General features: G+C 40.4%; 2 protein-coding genes across 2 annotated transcripts in view; both read right to left on the bottom strand.

Annotated features, from left to right (window-relative positions):
- The window catches only part of FBXO36 (F-box protein 36), a 109,782-nt gene that overhangs the window by 28,086 nt on the left and 57,664 nt on the right, over window positions 1-24,032 (bottom strand). The window contains exon 2 of the mRNA XM_081243335.1: window positions 21,683-21,791. Coding sequence (XP_081099461.1) covers window positions 21,683-21,791 — 109 coding nt within the window. The remainder of the gene's footprint in view (window positions 1-21,682; window positions 21,792-24,032) is intronic.
- On the bottom strand, window positions 9,796-10,197 carry LOC308622152 (lymphocyte antigen 6E-like; the record flags this gene model as incomplete). Its single annotated transcript, XM_081243334.1, has 1 exon — window positions 9,796-10,197. The coding sequence occupies exon 1, from the start codon at window positions 10,165-10,167 to the stop codon at window positions 9,796-9,798; it is 372 nt and encodes a 123-aa protein (XP_081099460.1). The 5' UTR covers window positions 10,168-10,197.

Raw genomic sequence — 24,032 nt, 5'->3', positions numbered from 1 at the left:
GCTCCTGGATTGGAAGAATCAATATTGTGAAAATGACTCTACTACCCAAAGCAATCTACAGATTCAATGCAATCCCTATCAAACTACCACTGGCATTTTTCACAGAACTAGAACAAAAAATTTCAAAATTTGTTTGGAGAAACAAAAGACCCCGAATAGCCAAAGCAATCTTGAGAATGAAAAACGGAGCTGGAGGAATCAGGCTCCCTGACCTCAGACTATACTACAAAGCTACAGTAAGCAAGACAGTGTGGTACTGGCACAAAAACAGAAAGATAGATCAATGGAACAGGATAGAAAGCCCAGAGATAAACCCACGCACATATGGTCAACTTATCTTTGATAAAGGAGGCAGGAATGTACAGTGGAGAAAGGACAGCCTCTTCAATAAGTGGTGCTGGGAAAACTGGACAGGGACATGTAAAAGTATGAGATTAGATCATTCCCTAACACCATACACAAAAATAAGCTCAAAATGGATTAAAGACCTAAATGTAAGGCCAGAAACTATCAAACTCTTAGAGGAAAACATAGGCAGAACACTCTATGACATAAATCACAGCAAGATCCTTTTGGACCCACCTCCTAGAGAAATGGAAATAAAAACAAAGATAAACAAATGGGACCTAATGAAACTTCAAAGCTTTTGCACAGCAAAGGAAACCATAAAGAAGACCAAAAGACAGCCCTCAGAATGGGAGAAAATATTTGCAAATGAAGCAACTGACAAAGGATTAATCTCCAAAATTTATAAACAGCTCATGCAGCTCAATAGCAAAAAAACAAACAACCCAATCCAAAAATGGGCAGAAGACTTAAATAGGCACTTCTCCAAAGAAGATATACAGACTGCCAACAAACACATGAAAGAATGCTCAACATCATTCATCATTAGAGAAATGCAAATCAAAACTACAATGAGATATCATCTCACACCAGTCAGAATGGCCATCATCAAAAAATCTAGAAACAATAAATGCTGGAGAGGGTGTGGAGAAAAGGGAACACTCTTGCACTGCTGGTGGGAATGTGAATTGGTACAGCCACTATGGAGAACAGTATGGAGGTTCCTTAAAAGACTAAAAATAGAACTACCATATGATCCAGCAATCCCACTACTAGGCATATACCCTGAGAAAACCATACTTCCAAAAGAGACATGTACCAAAATGTTCATTGCAGCTCTATTCACAATAGCCCGGAGCTGGAAACAACCTAAGTGTCCATCATCGGATGAATGGATAAAGAAGATGTGGCACATATATACAATGGAATATTACTCAGCCATAAAAAGAAACGAAACTGAGCTATTTGTAATGAGGTGGATAGACCTAGAGTCTGTCATACAGAGTGAAGTAAGTCAGAAAGAGAAAGACAAATACCGTATGCTAACACATATATATGGAATTAAAAAAAAAAATGTCATGAAGAACCTAGGGGTAAAACGGGAATAAAGACACAGACCTACTTGAGAATGGACTTGAGGATATGGGGAGGGGGAAGGGTAAGCTGTGACAAAGCGAAAGAGAGGCATGGACATATATACACTACCAAACATAAGGTAGATAGATAGTGGGAAGCAGCCGCAGAGCACAGGGAGATCAGCTCGGTGCTTTGTGACCGCCTGGAGGGGTGGGATGGGGAGGGTGGGAGGGAGGGAGATGCATGAGGGAAGGGATGTGGGAACAGATGTATATGTATGACTGATTCACTTTGTTATAAAGCAGAAACTAATAAAAAATAAAAAATAAAAAAAATAAAAAAAAAAAGAAAAGTAAAATCAGCTCTATCGTGTTGGATTATATGGCAGCCAGCCTCCAAGAGAGCTCCTGATTCTCTCCTTTTGGATTCATGCCCCTATGTGTTCCCAGCCCACACTGAATTAGGGCTGACCTGTGTAACCAATAGGATATTGCAAAAATACCCCAGGACTAGGTCACAAAAGACTTTGGGGCTTCTGTCTTGCTGTCTTGGATCACTCACTCTGGGAGAAGCCAACTGCCATGTCCTAACACTACTCTGCAGCACCATGGAGAGGTCCATGGGGAAGGAAACTGAATCAGCCAGGTGTGTGAGCCAGCATAGAACTGGATTCTCCAGCTCCAACCAAGCCTTCAGTTGACTGGGGTCCCAGGCAACATCATGCGAGACCCTGGATCAGAACAGCTGGGGTAAGCTGCTCCCAAATTCCTGACCCAACTCTCTGAGTTAATAAACATTTATTATTGTTTTAAGCCATTGGGTTTGGGGGTAATTTGTTACACAACGATAAACAGTAAAGATTTAGGTACCTGCAAGTGTTGTGGTACCACGGTGGAAACCCAGAATGTGGGAATGGCGCTGAAATTGGAAAGTACGTAGAGATTTTTTTTTTTTTTTTTTGCGGTACGCGGGCCTCTCACTGTTGTGGCCTCTCCCGTTGCGGAGCACAGGCTCCGGACGTGCAGGCTCAGCGGCCATGACTCACGGACCCAGCCGCTCCGCGGCATGTGGGATCTTCCCGGACCGGGGCACAAACCCGTGTCCCCTGCATCGTCAGGCAGACTCTCAACCACTGCGCCACCAGGGAAGCCCGTACGTGGAAATTCGAATGAGCTTGAGGAGAGTGTTAGTGAAAGTCTGAAAAGCCTTCAGTAAGTAGTATAATAAGTAAATAATACCTGTTAATAAAAGCCTGATGGACTCTGAGGAGGCTTTACACATGAGGGCTTAAAGAAAAGTGAGGAAAATATTATTAAAAAACTGGAGAAAGGGGGAAGAAAACTGGAGGAAAGGGAATCCTTGCTGTGTAGTGGCAGAAAGTTTAGCAATATTATTGCCTGCTGTAATATGGAAAGTAGGAAATATTCCTGCTGGGTGTGTGACTTGGCTAAGAAGATTTCCAAGCAGAGTGTCGTTGAACATGTGGCCTGATTTCTTCTTGCTGCTTAAAGTAAAATGTGAGCAGAGAGAGATAAGCTGAAGGAAGGTCTCTTAAAAAGGAGCCAGGGGCTTCCGTGGTGGCACAGTGGTTAAGAGTCTGCCTGCCGATGCAGGCGACACGGGTTCGTGCCCCGGTCCGGGAAGATCCCATGTGCCGCGGAGCAGCTGGGCCCGTGAGCCATGGCCGCTGAGCCTGCGCGTCCAGAGCCTGTGCTCCGCAACGGGAGAAGCCACAACAGTGAGAGGCCCGCGTACCGCAAAAAAAAAAAAAAAAAAAAAAAAGGAACCAGGATTTGCTGGTTTTGAACTTTCTCTGCCTCTTCGGATGGCAAGCAACGCTAAAGTTAAGAAATGACTCCCAGGCAAAGATCAAATCCAGAGCGGTGTCAGGAAAACATGGTATAAAGATAACGCTAAGAGTGTGACTGGAAAATGCTTTGTTAAGAACCATTCAGTGATATTGTAGCACTTCCAAGAAGCTTAAGGGTATGGTCACTCAGGAGTCAAGGACAGAAACCCGAAGTAAAGAAGAGTTTATCGCAAAAAGATGTGTAGGTGTGGTTTTGTCTAATGGAGTGAACCCCAATAAGAATAATAGACAACACATAAAGTTTTTAAGAGAATTATATCAGCAGAAACACTGACTGCCAGCTTGAACTGAAAGGGTTAAGAGGTAGTACAAAAGGAAAAGATGACTCTGGACCCCCAAACTCCTACAGGTGGGAGGTAGGCTGAGAAAACTACACCTGCAAACATAGGCTCCCTTTTGCCAAAAAGGAAAGATGAATCAGATGAGGGAATCAAGAGTCCAGAGGGGAAGCCAAAAGCCATAAAGAGTCTAGTGATAGGTTTTGAGCTCTAATCAAGAACTAATAACCTGTGCCCTGCTGGATTTCAGAATTTCTATGGACCAATGACTCCCATGGAGCTATCATTTCCCCACTGTTTCAAGAGCATTGTATACAGTGATTCTCTCATGCCTGTCCCACCATGATATGTTGGGGGAGAGGGGACAGAAAACCTGTCACTGGCTCAGATCTAAAGGAACCATCCTTGAGGAGCTGTACTTAAGGCATTACACCTGAGGAGCCCTATCCACATATGGACCCGATTTACATGATGAGATCCTGAAATACCTAAAGATATACTTCAGGAAGAAAGAAATTTGCCCAGAATGAAAGACTAGAATTTCAGAAGCAATGAAGATGAAAGAAATGGTAGTAAACATAGGCAAATATAAACAACTACTACTGTAGAAAACATGTTTTAAATAACAAACTTTAGAGGAGGTGTCAAAACAAGGCAAATCAAAGCAGCAGTCAACAATCACATGAGTAAACATTGTAATGTAATGTAAACATTCTAAGGTCCTTATGTTCAAGAGGCAGATAGAAATATTGACATATGTTAGATTTTTATAAGTTAAGTTAAAGTAAACTTGCTAAACTTTTAAGGGACACCACCAGAGAGAGAGAGAAGGAGAGACAGAGAGGAAGGAAGGAAGGAAGGAAGGAAGGAAGGAAGGAAGGAAGGAAGGGAGGGAAGAGAGAAAGAAAGGAGAAAAAAAATATATATATATATATATAAGGGTAACTCCCAAAATAGTTGGTCTGTAATCACTTGGAGATTGGTTCACAGCTGAACAAAATGGAAAACTCAATTTAAGGTGACTTAACAAATAGAAGTTTATTTTTTTCTCAGAGTCTGGAGGTAGACCAGAAAGGCTGTTGCAGAAGTTCCATTATGTCACTAATGTCCCAGGTCCTTTTATCTTTCTGTGTCACATTCTTAAGATGTGGCTCTCACCCTTCCTGTTTTCAAGGCATCACAACCATGCTCCAGTAAGTAAAAGGGGTAGGACAAGGAACAAAAATGGACATGGAAGCTGAGTCCACCCTTGTCTGAAGGCACCTTCTGGGATGCTCTATGAAACAACTTCGTCTTACCCAGCAAAACTGGGTCACATGGCCACATCTGCAAGGTAGGGAGGGAAATATAGTCTCTGTCTTAAGGGCCAAAAAATGTGATAAAGGAAACACAAAAGAGAAAGGAAGACATGGAAACAAAACAAAAAGCAAAGAAAAAGCATAAGATGAAAGCACAAAATAAGATGATAGAAATTATAGACATATTAGTAATCACAGTAAATATAAATGAACTAATCATGCCAGCTAAAAGACAGTCAGATAAATAATACATACGTGCTTAAAAAAAAGATACAGAAAAGTGAAAGTAGTAGAATGGAAAAAGCTAGACCAATAGAAACCAAAAGAAAGCTGGTATAATTACAGTAATACCAGACTAAGTATACTTTAAAGCAAAACTCACTAATAGGAATAAGGAGGACCATTACTTATTGATAAAAGGAATAATTCACCAGGAAGATTTAATACTTCTAAAATAGTATGCCCCTAACAAAATACACAGAGCAAACACTGATGGAATTATGATGAAAAAATGATAAATCCTCCATTGCACTGGAAGATTTTATAACACCTATCAATACTTGATACACCAAACAGAAGTGAAGTTATAGAATATTTGAATAACACTATTAATGAGACTTATCAATGGACATTGCTATAGAAAAACAAAGATCAAATATTAATGAGCTATGCGTTCAAAAAAAATTGATTACTTCCCCAAATTAGAAGAAAATACAAAGATAAGAGCAAAAATTAATCAAGTAGAAAACAAACATTGTAGATGATCAAGGAAACCAAAAAATTAATTTTTCAAAAGATTAATAAAATGGATAAACTTTCAAGAATAAACAAGAAAAAATGACAAAAGCATAACTCAGTCCTACGAGAAATAAGAAGATTAACTACAACAGGGACTTAGAAAAACATTACACCAATTAACACAAAATCAGACAAATTGGGCAATCCTCCAGAAATATATAATTTACCAATTCTGACTCAAGAAGAAATAGAAAACCTGAGAAACTATACCTAGTAAATAAATTGAATCCACCGTTTGATTTAAAAAAAAAACCTCAAGTAAAACTTCAGGTCCACACTGATTTACAGGTTAGCTTTATAAACTCTCAAAGAACAGACAATCCAGATCTTATACCATTTGTTCCAAAAAACAGAAATAGAAGCAAACTCCCAATTCAAATCATGAGGTTGATCTAACTAGCAATGATGGTAGGCAAAAGGAAAACTGCGTACGAAACATCATTTAGGAACATATATGGAAAAAATTATAAATAAAGTATTAGGAAATTGAATCTATCAACACATTAAAAAAATAAATCGTGAGCAGTAGAGTTAATCCTGGGATCCAAGGATGGCATAACTTCAGAAGATATATTAATATTATTCACCATGTTGGAATATTACTCAGCCATAAAAAGGAACGAAATTGGGTCATTTGCAGAGATGTGGATGGACATAGAGTCTGTCATACAGAGTGAAGTAAGTCAGAAAGAAAAAAACAAATATTGTATATTAACGCATATATGTGGAATCTAGAAAAATGGTACAGACGAACCTATTTGTAGGGCAGGAATAGAGACACAGATGTAGAGAAAGGACATGTGGACACGGAGGGGAAGGGGAGGGTGGGACGAATTGGGAGATTAGGTTTGACATGAATATACTACCATGTGTAAAACAGATAGCTAGTGGGAACCTGCTGTACAGCACAGAGAGCTCAGCTTGGCGCCCTGTGACGACCTAGATGGACAGGATGGCGGGGTGAGGGAGGTCCAAGAGGGAGGGGATATAGGTATACATATAGCTGATTCACTTCATTGTACAGCAGAAACTAACACAACATTGTAAAGCAATTATACTCCAATTTAAAAAAATTTGACTATGTAAGGAGTTTTACACACTTTTTGAAAATTAAATATTTTCTTTAAATGGAAAAAACCCCACAAATAACAGGAAAAAGTGATCATCTCAAAAATGTAGAAAAATTATTTCGGGGACTTCTCTGGTGGCGCAGTGGTTAAGAATCCGCCTGCCAATGCAGGGGACATGGGTTTGAGCCCTGGTCTCGGAAGATCCCACATGCCGTGGAGCAACTAAGCCCGTGCGCCACAACTATTGAGTCTGTGCTCTAGAGCCCACAAGCCACAACTACTGAGTCCCCGTGCCACAACTACTGAAGCCCCCGTGCCTAGAGACCATGCTCCGCAACAAGAGAAGCCACTGCAATGAGAAGCCCGCGCACCGCAACAAAGAGTAGCCCCGGCTCACCACAACTAGAGAAAGCCTGCACACAGCAACGAAGACCCAACGCAGCCAAAAATAAATAAATTTAAATAAATAAATTTAAAAAAATTATTTCATATAGTTCTAATATCTATTTATGAAGAAAAACTCCTAGAAAACTATAATAAAAGGGAATGTCTTTAACCTGATAAACCTGACTCAGGCTAGTTACCAAAAACCTAATAATAGTATCAATGATAATAACAACACATGGATTTGTTTAGTATTCAATATTTGCCATGTACTGCTCTAATTTGTATATATACAGTGTGTGTATCATACATACATATCATCATTTGATCCTCACAATAACTCTATGAGATAGGTACTATTATGATTTCCCTCTTATAAAGACAAAGATGAGGAACAGAGAGTTTAAGTGGCTTGCTCAATGTCACATAGTGAGAACTAGGATTGAACCGAGCAGTTTTCTCCATAGTGCACCTCCTAATCGTGATTTTATGGGGCCTTTAATGTCAGGCATAAGACTGGAATGTCTACTCTCACCGTTTCTATTCAACATTGTTTTGGAGGTGGAGAAAAAAAAAAGAAGACACAAAAATGTATCAGGGTTAGAAGGCAAGGAAAAGCTGCCATTACTGCAACTGCAGATGATCTAAATATCAACATACAAAAGTCAAGAAATTTTACTGAAAAATGATGCTGGTCAACTTAAATGGGAAAAGAATTTGAAAAAGAATAGACACATGTATATGTATAACTGAATCATTTTACTGTACACCTGAAACTAACACAACATTGTTAATCAACTATACTCCAATATAAAATAAAAAGTTTTTAAAAAATTTAAAAATAAAGCAGTGTAATGTCGGTGTAAGACAATCAACCAATAGAACTAAATATTCCTGGAAATGATAGATGTACAGTGGAACTTGCAATATGTAAGGATGGGATTACAAAACAGTGTAGGGTAACTAAACTATCCTATAAATGGTGCTGGGAATACTGACAGACCATACGGGGAAAAAAATTATAACGTTTCATCTTATTATAACCAAAAACAAATGAGATAAGTTGATAAAGACCAAATATGACAAATAAGTCATAAAATATTTAGAATTAAAAACATAGGAGCACATCCTTATGAAATCAGGGTAGGGAAAGATTTCTTAAACAAAACACAAAAGTACAAGCCATATATTAAAAGACTGACAAATTTGAATGCCATTAAAATTGTAAACTTCTATATGGGTAAAAACTCATAAACAAGGTAAAAAGATAAACCCAAAACTTGGTGAAATATCTGTAGCACATATAACCAAACCAAAGAACTGGTACTCAAAATAACAAAAAGTTTCTACAATCAATGCAAAGAAGGTAAACAACCAAATACAAGAAGTAGGCAAAGAAGATGAATTAGCAATTCTCAGAAGGAAACTGGTCAACAAATATAAGAAAGGGTATTCGACCTCATTACTAATCAGGGAATTTACACACCCAGTTTGGCAAAGAATAACATGTATCTTTGATTACAGTAAATGTTGGTGAGAATGTGGGAAAATAGCATCTCCCTCATAAAATGCCAATGGGAATATAAATTGATTTAACTCATTTGGAGAGCAGACTGTCAATACTTAGTAAACTTGAGGAGGCACATATCCTACAACTCAACAAACACCGCTACATGCCTGACTTAGAGAAATGCTTACACATTGCACAAGGATAAGTGAAGATTTATTACTGCAAAAAAGTGGAAACCACCTAACTACTCTCGGTAGGGGAAATGATTGAACTATGGTTTGTAATATAAAATACCATAAGCCATTGAAATGAATGAACTAGATATACATATATCAACATGGATAAATCCCAGAAACAGTGTTCAATAATAAAACAAACTTGAAAAACAATACAGTATACCATTTATGTAAAATTTTAAATATATAAAAGTAAAATATATTATTTTTTTTGGGGGGGTGGGAACGTCTGTGTTTATTTGAGGCACGGAAGCGGCAGGAGGGCTCCAGGGTGGCGGTGGAGGGAGGGGGCCCAAGAGCAGCTGGATTTCAGGGTGGGAGCAGATTTCTGGGTCAGCAGCCTAGACCTGGAAACAGTGGAAGGCCTGTCTTCCAAAAGGCTGCCCTTGAAGTGAGTGAAATGTGGTGTGCAGAGATGCCAGGGGAAAGGGGCTCTGTGCTGGCGCTTGGGGTTCTAGGGGCTGTGGAATGCTGGACCCCTGACGCTTACTTCCATCCCCGCCCCCCGACACAGGCCGAGACCTGGCCACACACTCACCCATGCCCAGCAGGGCACACGGACCACACGCCTGTCCACACAGCACATCTTCTGCACCTGCGGGCGGACAGGGCCTGGACAGGGGCAGGCCTGGGACCAGGTGCCCCTCCCAGCATGTCCCTAGGATGCGGTTCTGACTCTGGTACCCTTGGGCTCCATTCCCAGATTCCCCCTGGAAGGCTGACCGGGAAGCAAGGGTAGCTGGCAGGTGTGTGGGTGCAGGGGGCACCTACAGGGCCTAGAGGGTGGGATCAGCAGGGTGAGGAATCAGAGGAGGAGGCTTTGAGATCCTCTTGGGTCTGGGAGGGGCTGGGCTTTCCTTCCTTCCTGAGCTTTGGGAGTCTGGGCCGGGCACAGGGTCCCGGCGGTCAGAGGCCAAATCGCAGCAGAGCTACAGCAGGCTGAGCAGGAGCCCGAGGACCAGCACCGTGGGTGACAATGGCCCGCAGCCCGCCGTTGGCGCACTGATGTTGCGCAGGAAGCTCTGGCAGCAGTGGGTACCCACGGACGCCACGCCGACACTGACGCTCGGGATGGGGCAGATCTGGGAGCAGCCCTTGTTCAGGGTGTAGCCAAAGTCCACCACGTTCCCGATGCCAGCGGATGCAGAGGTAGTCACACAGTAGCTGTCCGTATCGGAGCGGATGGTGGGCTTCAGGCAGTACCAGTTGCTGTTCTTATTCACGTAAGAGAAGCACACCAGGGAGTGGGCTCTCTCCACACCCAGGAGGGCAGCCAGCAGGACCAGCAGGAAGACCTTCATTCAGGAGGGGACTGGCGTCCTGCCTGGGGTCACACGAAGCCTGGGGTCTCACAAAGCCGAAGAAGTCAGCCCTGCTCGCCAGCGGACACAGGTCCCCGGCTCGGCCATGCAGTCAAGCCTGCCCCCGAGCCCAAGTGCAGCCCGCACTCCCCAGTATATATTATTTATGTATTTGTGACTCTGTAAAATAAAATATGCTTTTCAATGATACCAATTTCAGAACAGTTAGTAGAAGGGAACAGAGGAAAAATAGGTGAGGGGCAGAAATTTGAGTATATATTGTATGTAATTTTTAAATGTTTTTAAAAGACATTAAGCAAATATGGTGCTCACTTCAACAGCATATATATTAAAACTGGGATAATAAAGAGAAGATTCTTATGGCCCTGAGAAAGGATGACAAAAATTAAAATAATTCAAAAAACGATTCAGAGTAGATTTTCTGATCACATGCAATTAAGCTAGACATCAAGAAAAAAAATACAACCAAAAAATTCCCAGCTACTTGGAACTCAAGTAAAATGTTTCTAAATAATCTATGGATCAAAGAAGAAATCAAAATGGAACTTAGAAAATATTTTAAACTGAATGAGAATAAAGATGCAACTTATCAAAACTTATCTAATATAGCTACAGTAGCACTTATGGGAAAGTTAGGGCAAAAAATGGCTGAGAACAATAAGCTTTCAACTCAAGCAGCTTGGAAAAGAATAACGAATCAGACCTAAGAAAAGTAGGAAGAAGGAAATAATATAGGTATGAACACAAACCAATAATAAAAACAGAGAAAATCAACAGAGCTAAAATTTAGTTCTTTCAAACACTAAATAAAAAATAAATAAACCCCAACAAGATTGATCAAGAAAAAAAAGAGAGAAAGCACAAATTACCATTATCAACACCAACATATTTGATAACTGGAATAAAATGAAGTAAAGGTGACAAATTTTAAAATCTTATGTTAGTGGTGTTGGGTATTTACAATATTATCTTCTGTTCTTTTATGTGGGTTTAAGATACTTCTGAATTTAAAAACTTTTAAAGGGAAAGGTACAGAACATAATGTATAAGATTCTTCTTGTTGTGTTAACATATTTTGTATATATGCATAGACCATTTATCAAAGGACATATATGAAACTGTTAATGATGGTTGTCATGGGAAATGGGAACACGGGATCAGAAGGAAACTTGTTTTTATCCTATACCTATACTTTATTTTTTCATTTCTAATTTTATTGATTTGAGTCCTCTCCCTCTTTTTCTTGATGAGTCTAGCTAATGGTTTATCAATTTTGTTTATCATCTCAAAGACCAGCTTTTAGTTTTATTGGTCTTTGTTATTGTTTCCTTTGTTTCCATTTCATTTATTTTTGCTCTGATCTTTATGATTTCTTTCCTTCTACTAACTTTGGGCTTTGTTTGTTCTTCTTTCTCTAGTTCCTTTAGGTGTAAGGTTAGATTGTTTATTTGAGATTTTTCTTGTTTCTTGAGGTAAGCTTATATTGCTATAAACTTCCCTCTTAGAACTCCTTTTGCTGCATCCCATAGGTTTTGGATCGTCGTGTTTTCGTTGTCATTTGTCTCTAGGTATTTTTTGATTTCCTCTTTGATTTCTTCAGTGATCTCTTGGTTATTTGGTAACGTATTGTTTAGCCTCCATGTGTTTGTGTTTTTTATGTTTTTTTCCCTGTAACTGAATTCTAACCTCATAGCGTTGTGGTCAGAAAAGATGCTTGATATGATTTCAATTTTCTTAAATTTACTGAGGCTTGATTTGTGACCCAAGATGTGATCTATCTTGGAGAATGTTCCATATGCACTTGAGAAGAAAGTGTAATCTGCTGTTTTGGGATGGAATGTCCTATAAATATCAATTAAATCTATCTGGTCTATTGTGTCTAAATTTAAAGGTTGTGTTTCTTTATTAATTTTCTGTTTGGATGACCTGTCCATTGGTGTAAGTGAGGTGTTAAAATCCCCCACTATTATTGTGTTACTGTCAATTTCCTCTCTTATAGCTGTTAGCAGTTGCCTTATGTATTGAGGTGCTCCTATGTTGGGTGCATATATATTTATAATTGTTATATCTTCTTATTGGATTGATCCCTTGATCATTATGTAGTGTCCTTCCTTGTCCCTTGTAACATTCTTTATTTTAAAGTCTATTTTATCTGATATGAGTATGGCTACTCCAGCTTTCTTTTGATTTACATTTGCATGGAATATCTTTTTCCATCCCCTCACTTTCAGTCTGTATGTGTCCCTAGGTCTGAAGTAGGTCTCTTGTAGACAGCATATATATGGGTCTTGTTTTTGTATCCATCCAGCGAGCCTGCGTCTTTTGGTTGGAGCATTTAATCCATTCACGTTTAAGGTAATTATCGATATGTATGTTCCTATTACCATTTTCTTAATTGTTATGGGTTTGTTTTTGTAGGTCCTTTTCTTCTCTTGTGTTTCCCACTTAGAGAAGTTCCTTTAGCATTTGTTGTAGAGCTGGTTTGGTGGTGCTGAATTCTCTTAGCTTTTCCTTGTCTGTAAACCTTTTGATTTCTCCATTGAATCTGAAGGAGATCCTTGCCGGGTAGAATAATCTTGACTGTAGGTACTTCCCTTTCATCACTCTAAATATATCATGCCACTCCCTTCTGGCTTGTAGAGTTTCTGCTGAAAAATCAGCTGTTAACCTTATGAGTGTTCCCTTGTATGTTATTTGTCATTTTTCCCTTTTTGCTTTCAATAATTTTTCTTTGTCTTTAATTTTTGTCAATTTGATTACTATGTGTCTTGGCGTGTTTCTCCTTGGGTTTACCCTGCCTGGGACTCTCTGCATTTCCTGAACTTGGGTGGCTATTTCCCCTCCCATGTCAGGGAAGTTTTCGACTATAATCTCTTCAAATATTTTCTCGGGTCCTTTCTCTCTCTCTTCTCCTTCTGGGACCCCTCTAATGCAAATGTTGTTGCGTTTAATGTTATCCCAGAGGTCTCTTAGGCTGTCTTCATTTCTTTTCATTCTTTTTTCTTTATTCTGTTCTGTGGCAGTGAATTCCACCATTCTGTCTTCCAGGTCACTTATCCGTTCTTCTGCCTCAGTTATTCTGCTATTGATTCCTTCTAGTGTATTTTTCATTTCAGTTATTGTATTGTTCATCTCTGTTTGTTTGTTTTTTAATTCTTCTAGGTGATTGATTGTTCTTTAATTCTTCTAGGTCTTTGTTAAACATTTCTTGCATCTTCTTGATCTTTGCCTCCATTCTGTTTCTGAGGTCCTGGATCATCTTCACTATCATTATTCTGAATTTTTTTTCTGGAAGTTTTCCTATCTCCACTTCATTTAGTTGTTTTTCTGGGGTTTTATCTTGTTCCTTCATCTGGTACACAGCCCTCTGCCTTTTCATCTTGTCTTTCTGTGAATGTGGTTTTTGTTTCACAGGCTGCAGGATTTTAGTTCTTCTTGCTTCTGCTGTCTGCCCTCTGGTGGTCTATACCTATCCTTTTTAAACTGATTCATCTTTTATTTTACTACATGCATTTATTTGTGGTTTTTTTTTCATATCTCAAAAGTTAATAAAAAATGATAAAATATGAGAGCCTTACTTAGATCTGTCTTCCCTGCTCTGTAGCCCAGAGCAGGCTCCCATGCTTCTGCCCTCCTCCCACCTAACCCTTCACCCATAGAACTCGACCCCAGGTCTCTAGAAATTCTAGAGATTCAGGCTGAAGACAAGGAGCAGATGGTTAGGGAGAGCAAAGAGAAGAAGAAGAATAGACTAAGAGATGGTAGCTAAGCATGAGAGAATGAAATCCCAGGTCAAAGGTTGAGATATGGGCCTCAAGAAAAGACGTAGAGAAAATGGATTATGGATCCATGGCATGTGGCCAGCCAAATTTGGGAGGAAGATAAGGACCATTCTTTCCCACTTTCTGATTCCTGGCATATCAATATTCCTAGGATCTATAACTCAGGCCAATATTTCAGGCTATTAGTATTTATTAATAATATCAATTTTGCATTATAGTCCCCATTTAAAACATTGTCCCATTCTCCCAATAAATCATCTAAACATCCATGGAAACTTCAATTCTTTGACATCTAAACCATATCTCCTACATTTCCTTTCATATGCAATAGCAGAAATAAAAAAAACTTTGTCATTTGGTTCAGAAAATATGGTTGTTGAGGTCATTTGGTTTTATCAGAGATTTTTGTGGATTGGCCTATATACCTAACCACCACTTATAATTCATTGAAGATCTAAGCAACCAACTTAAAAATGGACAACAACTTATAAAATGGATATAAGTTGGAAAACAACTTATTTTTAGGTTGGATTCAACGTCAGTCCATGAGTGAGCACTTTCAATTGAGTTTATACGGGCACATTTTTGCTGTAAATTAAATTGTAAAAAATATTTCCGATAGCTAATTTTCTGGTTGTTCCATTTGTTTAGCTTAGGGGGGAATATCTATAGATGTTTTCTCAGATTTTTAAAGGTCTCAGAGAAAAAATTTCAAACTTCATAAACAAATGGGCAAAGAGTATAACCAGGCAAATTACAAAAAGAATATAAATGGCAATTAAACATGATGGGATTTTTACCAGTTTTCAGGAGAATGCTAATTAAACATGATACTATTTTCACCATCAGACTGGAACAGATTAAAAAGAGTAACAATATCTAATTAATGATGGCAAAGGTGTAAGAAAACTCCTATATCCTGTTGGATGGTTATATTAATATTCAGTACTTTAATATTTAATACACACTTTTTGGGAGAGCAATTTGTGAGTATAGCGAAGTGACTGGCATCTTATTTAAGCTGTCAGTCAGAATTGAAATACGGTGACATCAAAATATTAATGAAGTCTCATTTTATGAACAAACATGGAAATAATGTAAATCACTCAACTTAAAATTCTCTCAAAAATAGCATAATTATAAAGTTGGCATAATTACAGAGGTCAAATGAGTCGTAGATGGCATTTGTGCTACATCCTTGACAGTGTTACTCAAGCTGGTTAACAGAAATACCATCTTTGTCAAGCTAACCTTGACTTACACAAGGTTTTCAAGAATTCACCCCTCAAATAATATACTCCGTACCTATAAAAATTTATAATGTAAATATCTTTGGACCTAGCAATTCTACAACTAAGAATCTATGCTATTGACATTCTCACATAATTGTGCAAAGATAAACATGTCCCAGAATGTACCTAAAGCCTTTTGAAAATGCCCATTAGGGACCTCCCTGGTGGTGCAGTGGTTAAGAATCCTCCTGCCAATGCAGGGGACGTGGGTTCAAGCCCTGGTCTGGGAAGATCTCACATGCCGTGGAGCAACTAAGCCCGTGAGCCACAACTACTGAGCCCGCATGCTGCAACTACTGAAGTCTGGGGGCCTAGAGCCCATGCTCCGCAACAAGAGAAGCCATCGCAATGAGAAGACTGCACACTGCAATGAAGGGTAGGCTCTGCTCACTGCAACTACAGAAAGCCCGTGAAGCAAGGAAGACCAAACACAGCCCCAAAAATTAAAAAATTTAAAAAATTTAAAAACTTGTAATAGCTAGAATTTACTGAATTCTTAACATATGCTAGGCAAACTCTAAGCACTTCATTCAATTAATCTTCATAAGGACCCTATGAGGTAGATGCTATTATTATTCCATTATCGACTGTTGAGGAAACTGAGATCCAAACTGATTAAATAATTTGCCCAGGGACTTCCCTGGTGGTCCAGTGGTAAGGAATCTGCCTTCCAATGCAGGGGACTTGGGTTCAATCCCTGGTCAGGGAACTAAGATCCCACACGTGTGGGGCAACTAAACCCACGCACCACAACTACTGAGCTTGCGCACCTCAATGAGAGAGCCACGTGCTGCAAACTACAGACCCCATGCACCCTGGAGCCTGCGTGCCACAACTAGAGAGAGAAAAAAACCCGCACGCCACAACTACAGAGAAGCCCGCGCACAGCAGCGAAGAGCCCTCACTGCAATGAAAGATTCCGCATGCCTCAACGAAGACCCTGCGTGCCGCAACTAAGACCCGACACAGCCAAGAAAATAAAGAAAGAAATAAATAATTTGCCCTATGTTACATACCTAGTGGATTTGGAGCCAGAGTTTGAACAGAGGTAGTCTGTATTAAGCAACACCCTTAATTGCCATGCTAACAGTTCTCTATACTTTGTAGTGTAGGGATGACTTTTAAAATAATAAATATATGATTTTTGTCTTTTAAAAATACAAATCTGAGACTTCCCTGGTGGTCCAGTGGTTAAGACTCCACGCTTCCAATGCAGGGGGCACAGGTTTGATCCCTGGTTGGGGATCCAAGATCCCACATGCCGTGCTACGTGGCCAAAAAACAAAAAACAAAACAAAACAAATCTAGAAAAAAGATCAGCAATGTTTTTGATTTTATAATTTAGGTTGTTGTGACATATATCATCGTGGTAGGCAGAATAATGCTGCCAGTCCTCCCCACCCCTTCAGATGTCCTACATCCTAATCTCCAGAACCTGTGACCTTATATGGCAAAAGGGACTTTGCAGATGTGATTAAAGATCTTGAGATAGCGAGATAACGCTGGATGAACTGGGTGGGCCCAATGTAATCATAAGGGTTCTTAGAAGGAGAACAGGGAGGCAGAAGTGTCAGAGTCAGAGAAGGAGATGTGAACCCGGAAGCAGTGTCAGGATGAGAAAGACTGGACTGCCCATTGCTGGCTTTGAAGATGATGGCAGAGACCATAAGCCAAGGAATAGGCAGCCTTTAGAACCTGGAAAAGGCAAGGAAATGGACCCTCCCCTAGAGCCCCCAGAAGGAACACAGTCCTACCAACACCTTGATCTTAGCCCAGTGACACTTCGGCACTCCAAAAATGTAAGATAATACATTTTTATCATTTAAACCGCTAAATTTGTGGTAATTTGTTACACCAGCAATAGGAAACCAATATAATCATTAATTATTAACTTAATAAAGATACACTCTGCTTACAGATTATAGGACTCTTGCTACCTGGAAAATACAAATTTTGTTATCAGCTGAATTGTGCCCTCCTCACCTCCCCCAGATTCATATATGTAAGTCCTAAATCCCAGTACCTTTGCCTGTGACTCTACTGGGAGATGGGCCTTTAAAGAGGTAATTAGGAAGGGTATTTGAAAGACTAATGGAAACACTAAAAAAAAATAAAATAAAAAGAAATAAAGAGGTAATTAGGTTAAATTAGGTCATATAGGTGGGCTCTAATCCAATCTGACTAGTACTCTTTAAAAAATATATATTTATTTATTTGGCTGCACCTGGTCTTAGTTGTGGCATGCAAACTCTCAGTTGTGGCATGTGGGATCTAGTTCCCTGACCAGGGATGGAACCCGGGGCCCCTGCATTGGGAGCGTAGAATCCATGACTAGTATTCTTATGAGAAGAGGAAATTCGGACACACAGAGAGACCCCAGGGAGGGGCATGCACACAGAGGAACACAGTTCAGATTCTGGTTTTGTTGAAGGATTAGATCGAACATGTAAGAGAAAGAAAGGAACCAAGGATCACTCTAGGATTTGGGGCCTTATTTTGGCAGAGGAAGGATCAGGAGCTATTTTTGGACACGTTACCTTTGAGAGCCTGTTAGATACACCAGTGCAGATATCAAGGGGGCAGCTAGATAAATATCTGAGTGTGGACTTCTGGGGAGAGGTGCAGGCTGGAGATACCAATTTGGGGCTCATCCCCTTGTGGGCAGCATTTAAAGCCAGACACTGGATCCAATCCCCCAGGGGGTAAGTACAGACTGACAAGGGAAGAGGCACTAGAGCTGAACCCTGGGCCCCAACCTTTAGATCTGGAGAGATGAGGAGGACCCAGCAAGGAGACTAAGAAGACGCCAGTGAGGCAGGAGGAGGACCAAGACCGAGGTGCTCCCGGAAGCCAGGGAAGAAAACATCACCCCTGAACTAGTGCTGCTGAGAGGCCAAGGAAGCAAGAGAACATGGTTCTCGTCCTCTGTCGGGACTGACACCAAGGCTGACCCAGATTTCTAGAAACGTGCCGCTGGTGTTTAGGATGTTAGCAAGAGAAGACTTTGGATGGAAAAACTTTGGGGGGGATCTTGGGAATATGATAAGGAGGGGGTGGGGCAAAATAAATCCAAACATCCTAAACTTAATAAGAGCAAACAACGATTAAGAGCTGATTCTCTACTGTGCGCCTTTCTAAATGCCTTTCACGTGACAGGTCATTGAAAGCTCAAAGCGACCACATCGAGTAAGCATTTGACCCTCAGATATGAGGAGGAAATGGGCTCATGGAGGGGGTTACAGAACCCGGCAGAGGCAGCAGAGGTTCTAACCTGGCCGCTGACCCCTGAGCCCCGCTCTGTGCCACAGCGCACCCCTCTTCTGGGCTTTCTGAGGGATTCCCTAAGAACTGAGGGGGAAGAGAAGGAAGATCAACAGTGTTGGTTGGAGTTTTTCCCTCTGCCAAGACTCCAGTGCTGTAGGAAGGCTACAAAGTGAGACGCAGATGCCTTTGAACTTGCCAGGCCAATTTAATTTGGTATCTCTGTGCTGTTCCTGGCGCGAGACTGCAGCTCTCAAAACTGCAATTTTAAAAGCCTGTTTGTGTGTATTCTGCAACTCTCCTCTCTCCACGCGGGTGGGGAGCCAGCAGGAAGCCAGATCTCTGTCAGACTCATAAATTCCCGCTTTCTTGTTTATTCTTCCGGGATCAGGAAACCCACAAGTGATCATCCTGAAGCTGATGTTGCCCCACCCTCACCGCCAGTGTTTTATTAGGGGGAAAGGGTGTCAGAGACGCAAGAGACAGGTGTTTGGCCCTTAAGCCTCTACTCAAGAGACAATCACCTCCCATCTCTCTGGCCCAAACCCACATCTCCAGGTTTTTGTCAAAGTCAATCAGAAAAATCCCATGGTCTGTCAACAAATATTCAGCACTCCCTAGATATATAGCTCTGGATTAGGTACTGTTGTGCTTAGAAAATAAAATGGAACCTAACTTGAAAACGAAATGTGTTTTACGGAAGTTTACTTTATAGCTATCTGGGCAGAAACCTGTCTATCCCACAATTAAATAAGTAAGGCCTGCCTAGACTGATTTTTATTCAATGAAAAGTGGGCAGTCTTTCTTCAACATGGTTCAAGCCAATAATGAATTTTATAAATACTTTCTATAAAGGAGTTAACAAAATAAGATGTGTATAGTATCAAAACCTGAGTGCAATCAATCCAGATGTTTAACTATTTAAGGAAGCAAAACCAAACCAAACCTACTCTCTCTCTTAAAAAACAACTATTACATGCTATAGTGTTAAATAAGAGAAAATCCTTAACAACGCTGATTATCAAAGATCCACCCAGAGCGTGCCTTTTAAAAGTAAGATTTTGGACTTCCCTGGCTGGGTTGAGAATCTGCCTGCCAATGCAGGGGACACGGGTTTGAGCCCTGGTCCAGGAAGATCCCATGTGCTGCGGAGCAACTAAGACCGTGCGCCACAACTACTGAGCCTGCACTCTAGAGTCCGTGAGCCACAACTACTCAGCCCGTGTGCCACAACTACTGAAGCCCGCGTGCCTAGACCCTGTGCTCTGCAACAAGAGAAGCCACTGCAATGAGAAGCCAGCGTGCCACAACGAAGAGTAGCCCCTGCTCGCCACAACTAGAGAGAGCCTGCATGCAGCAACAAAGACCCAATGCAGCCATAAATAAATAAATAAATAAATAAATAAATAAATAAATAAATAAATAAATAAATAAATTTATTTTTAAAATAAATAAAAGTAAGATTTTGGGAGGACTTCCCTTGTGGTCCAGTGGTTAAGAATTCACCTTCCAATGCAGGGCACGCGGGTTCGATCCCTGGTCAGGGAACTAAGATCTCACATGCTGTGGGGCAACTAAGCCCACATGCTGCAACTACTGAGCCCTCGCACCACAACTAGAGAGAAGCCTGCACACTGCAGCTAAAGATGCTGTGTGCCACAACTAAGACCCAACGCAGCCAAAGGTAAATAAATAAATATTTTTAAAAAACAAACAAAAAATAAATAAATAAAATAAAATGAAATTAAAATAAGATTTTTTTTTTTTCTCTATTCTCAATGCTTAGGCCTGGCAATGTCAGTAGTTAGCTGTGGGACCTGGGAAAGTCACATGCATTCTGAATCTCATTCGAGAAAAAGGAATAATACTATTTATTACACAAGAATATTATAATAACGAAATGAGAACATGTATATGAAAGTGCTTGACATTAATATTAATAACATTGTTAATTACTCCTAGTAAAATAAGGATCTCTAAAGTGCCTTATAGCTTTAAAAGCTTATTATTGAGGAATAATTATTGAAGAGTTTAAAGAGAGTCCTTTCAGAGACACATACTGAAATAGTTTAGGATGAAGTGATGCAGCAACTGAGATTCACTTCAAAATAATCCAGTGAGAACAGTAGGTTTGTGTACATTTTTGGCCACATTTTGAGTATTATTGAACTGGGTTATGGGTACATGGGACTTTTTTTAAAAAACATCCTGTCTACACTTTATGTTTGAAATTTTCACACTGAGAAAGAAAAAAACAAAGGGGAAATTGAAGGGCAATTTCTATTATTAAGTCCAAACGCTACTTGATTAAGACTGCTTCTCATGCAAACCTTGATATTAAAAGAAATGGTAGAGATTTTAAATGAATGCCAAAATGCATAAGAGTTCAAGCAATTGATAATTTGAATATTTTTTTAATTAATTAATTTATTTATTTGGCTGTGTTGGGTCTTCGTTGCTACGTGCCCGGGCTTTCCCTAGTTGCGGCGAGTGGGGACTACTCTTCGTTGTGGTGTGCAGGCTTCTCCCTGCAGTGGCTTCTCTTGTTGCGGAGCACGGGCTTCAGTAGTTGTGGCACGCCGGCTCAGTAGTTGTGGCTCGTGGGCTCTAGAACACAAGCTCAGTAGTTGTGGTGCACGGGCTTAGTTGCTCCACGACATGTGGGATCTTCCCAGACCAGGGCTCAAACCCATGTCCCAGGCTTTGGCAGGCAGATTCTTAACCACTGTGCCACCAGGGAAGTCTCATAATTTGATTATGTTTTTGAATAATTTTTTTTCAACATCTTTATTGGAGTGTAATTGCTTTACAGCCATCATTGAATAATCTTTTATTTTTAACTAAAGGAAACCCGTTTTAATTAAATATTAGGTTAAAAATTTATATTTACGACATGATTTAAGATTATTAATGAAATCTACACGTTAACCTGGAAACTTAAATGCTTAAAGATTTTTTCCCAAAAGAAATTTCAGGATATGTTAACGATTTTCTGCCTTTTAAGATCGCAATGTTCTATCATATCTGTTATATCCAATTAAGTACATAATTACATATCATTTCAAATGATGAGATACTGGATACTTCACTGACAAAATCTGTCACTAACTAAAGAGAATTTAAGAGCAGCAAGTATACATAATATGTTCCCTTCCTTACCCTGAAGATGTGAATTCTCTAGGAAGTCTTCATGAGCTTCTTTTGTTTCTCCAGGTTTTGTTGATCTATACTCACTCCTCAGAGAGATCTTCCACCATCTAAAGATTACCTGTAATTGAACAGATAGAGAGTGAAATGAACTAAAACTGATTTCAATACCAACAGCTGCGTTTAGGTCTGGGGTTTAAAAAAAAAACACACCATCATGGAAGGCACATAAGGCTGTGTCCAACAGCAGGTATAACTTCACAAACTGGCGTCACATCAAATTAGAAGTGAGGTCTGTGCATCAGCGAACATTTTCCTTAGAAATTAGGGGCACAAAACCAAAGTGCTGGAAGGAATCTTAAAAATCTATCAAGTCAGTTGGTGTTAAATCACCCAGAGCCAAATGGCTAGCTGTTCCTGAGAATAGAGATGCTTTACCTTTGGGAGCCATTTCCAAAGTAATTGCTTAGCTCTCCTCCTCCCTTCCCTGTCTACAGAGCAGACACGAGGAGTGGATACTTTTCTCGTGGAGAGAGACAGGTACTTGGATAGAGCCAGGAAAAGCACCGTCATGCCTTGATTGATGCATCAGAGTGTCATTACCCAGGACACTTCTTGGTAATGGATCTACTGATAGTGCATTTGACTTTTATGAGCATTTTGGTTTATCAGAAGCAAACCTCATTTCCATGGTTATGGACTGCACTTAGTTTCTATGTTGATTTCATAGCAGTGTCAACCAAACTCTTCCTGCAGTAGGGCTCCCAGGGAAAAGATGGGTAAGGAGGCAGACCGTGCTGAGAAACTGGTTGGCTTCCTAGTTCTGGTTTCTTCCCTCACTGGCATTACCATGTAAGGTTAAAATTAGTTCAGCTCTACCCAAGGCAAAATTGTTAAGTAGGTGAAACTTGCTAAGAGGCCTCCCTTTATTTTGTTTCCTCTCCCCGATCCCCAGCCACCACCCAACACTCCCCGTGGTCCTCACAGGTCCTGGGTGCACCTCCTTGGGCTACTGCCTTGGGAGCCTCCTTGGGAGCAGAGGGAAAATATATACATACGTAGGTTACAAAACTCCATAATCTCAGAATATTGTGGTCACTGATTCCTTTCAGAAAATCCCTTAGCCAGCCACTTTTGTTTTTTTCTCAGCATGAGGCTCACCAAAATCATCCTCTTTAGTATCTTTCTGCCCCATCTCCATAGAGTTAAGGGTATATCAGTCTACTAGGGCTGCCATAAAAAAAAAAATCACAGACTGGGTGGTTTGAACAACAGAAATTTATTCCCTCACAGATCTGGAGGCTGCAAGTCCAAGACCAAGGTGTTGGCAAGTTGGGTGTCTCCTGAGGCCTCTCTCCTTGGTTGCAGATGCCACCTTCTCACTGTGACCTCACGTGATCTTTCCTCTGGGTATGTGCATCCCTGGTGTCTCTTCCTCTTCTTATAAGGACACTGGTCATATTGGATTAGGGCCCCACACTGATGACCTCATTTAACCTTAATTAGTTCTTGAAAGGCCCTATGTACAAATACAGTTACATTACGGGTTAGGGTTTCAACATAAGACTTTAAAGGGGGGAACACAATTCGATCTATAACCAAAGGGCCTTTGGTTACAGGTATTACAGGAGAAAGAACATGAATTTTGGAGCAAAGACAGACTTGGCTCATCTATTTAATCTCTCTGCACTTCAATTTTCCTTTACATCTCCTTCTATTAAGTGTTATTAAAATTAATATTAAGGGCTTCCCTGGTGGTGCAATGGTTAAGAATCCACCTGCCAATGCAGGGGACACAGGTTCGAGCCCTGGTCTGGGAAGATCCCACATGCCATGGAACAACTAAGCCCATGAGCCACAACTACTGAGCCTGCGCTCTAGAGCCCACGAGCCACAACTACTGAGCCTGCATGCCACAGCTACTGAAGCCCGCTCACCTAGACCCCATGCTCTGCAACAAGAGAAGCCACTGCAGTGAGAAGCCCACGCACTGCAACAAAGAGTAGCCCGTGATCACCGCAACTAGAGAAAGCCTGCTTACAGCAACGAAGACCCAACACAGCCAAGAATTAATTAATTAATTAACATTAAATATTTTAAATAATATTCCCTTGCTATTGGATGAAGATGCCAGGTCATCTGAATCTAATGCTACATTCTTTATACACATACTCTAGAATTTTTAGAACTAGTTGGGAAGTCAGAAATAATTTAGTCCATTTCCTGTGACTCATGTGAGGAAAATATTTCAAACAGGTTAAGTCAGAAGTGATAGGTGTCCCTCCCTACAACCACACTACCAGATGTTATGTTACAATTAAATTCTGACATAAGAAAGACAGACACCACAGGAGTCCAAAAC

The sequence above is a fragment of the Mesoplodon bidens genome, assembly GCF_964165515.1.
Source record: "Mesoplodon bidens genome assembly, chromosome: 8".
NCBI lineage: Eukaryota > Metazoa > Chordata > Mammalia > Artiodactyla > Ziphiidae > Mesoplodon > Mesoplodon bidens.
This window is presented reverse-complemented; position numbering and strand designations above follow the sequence as displayed.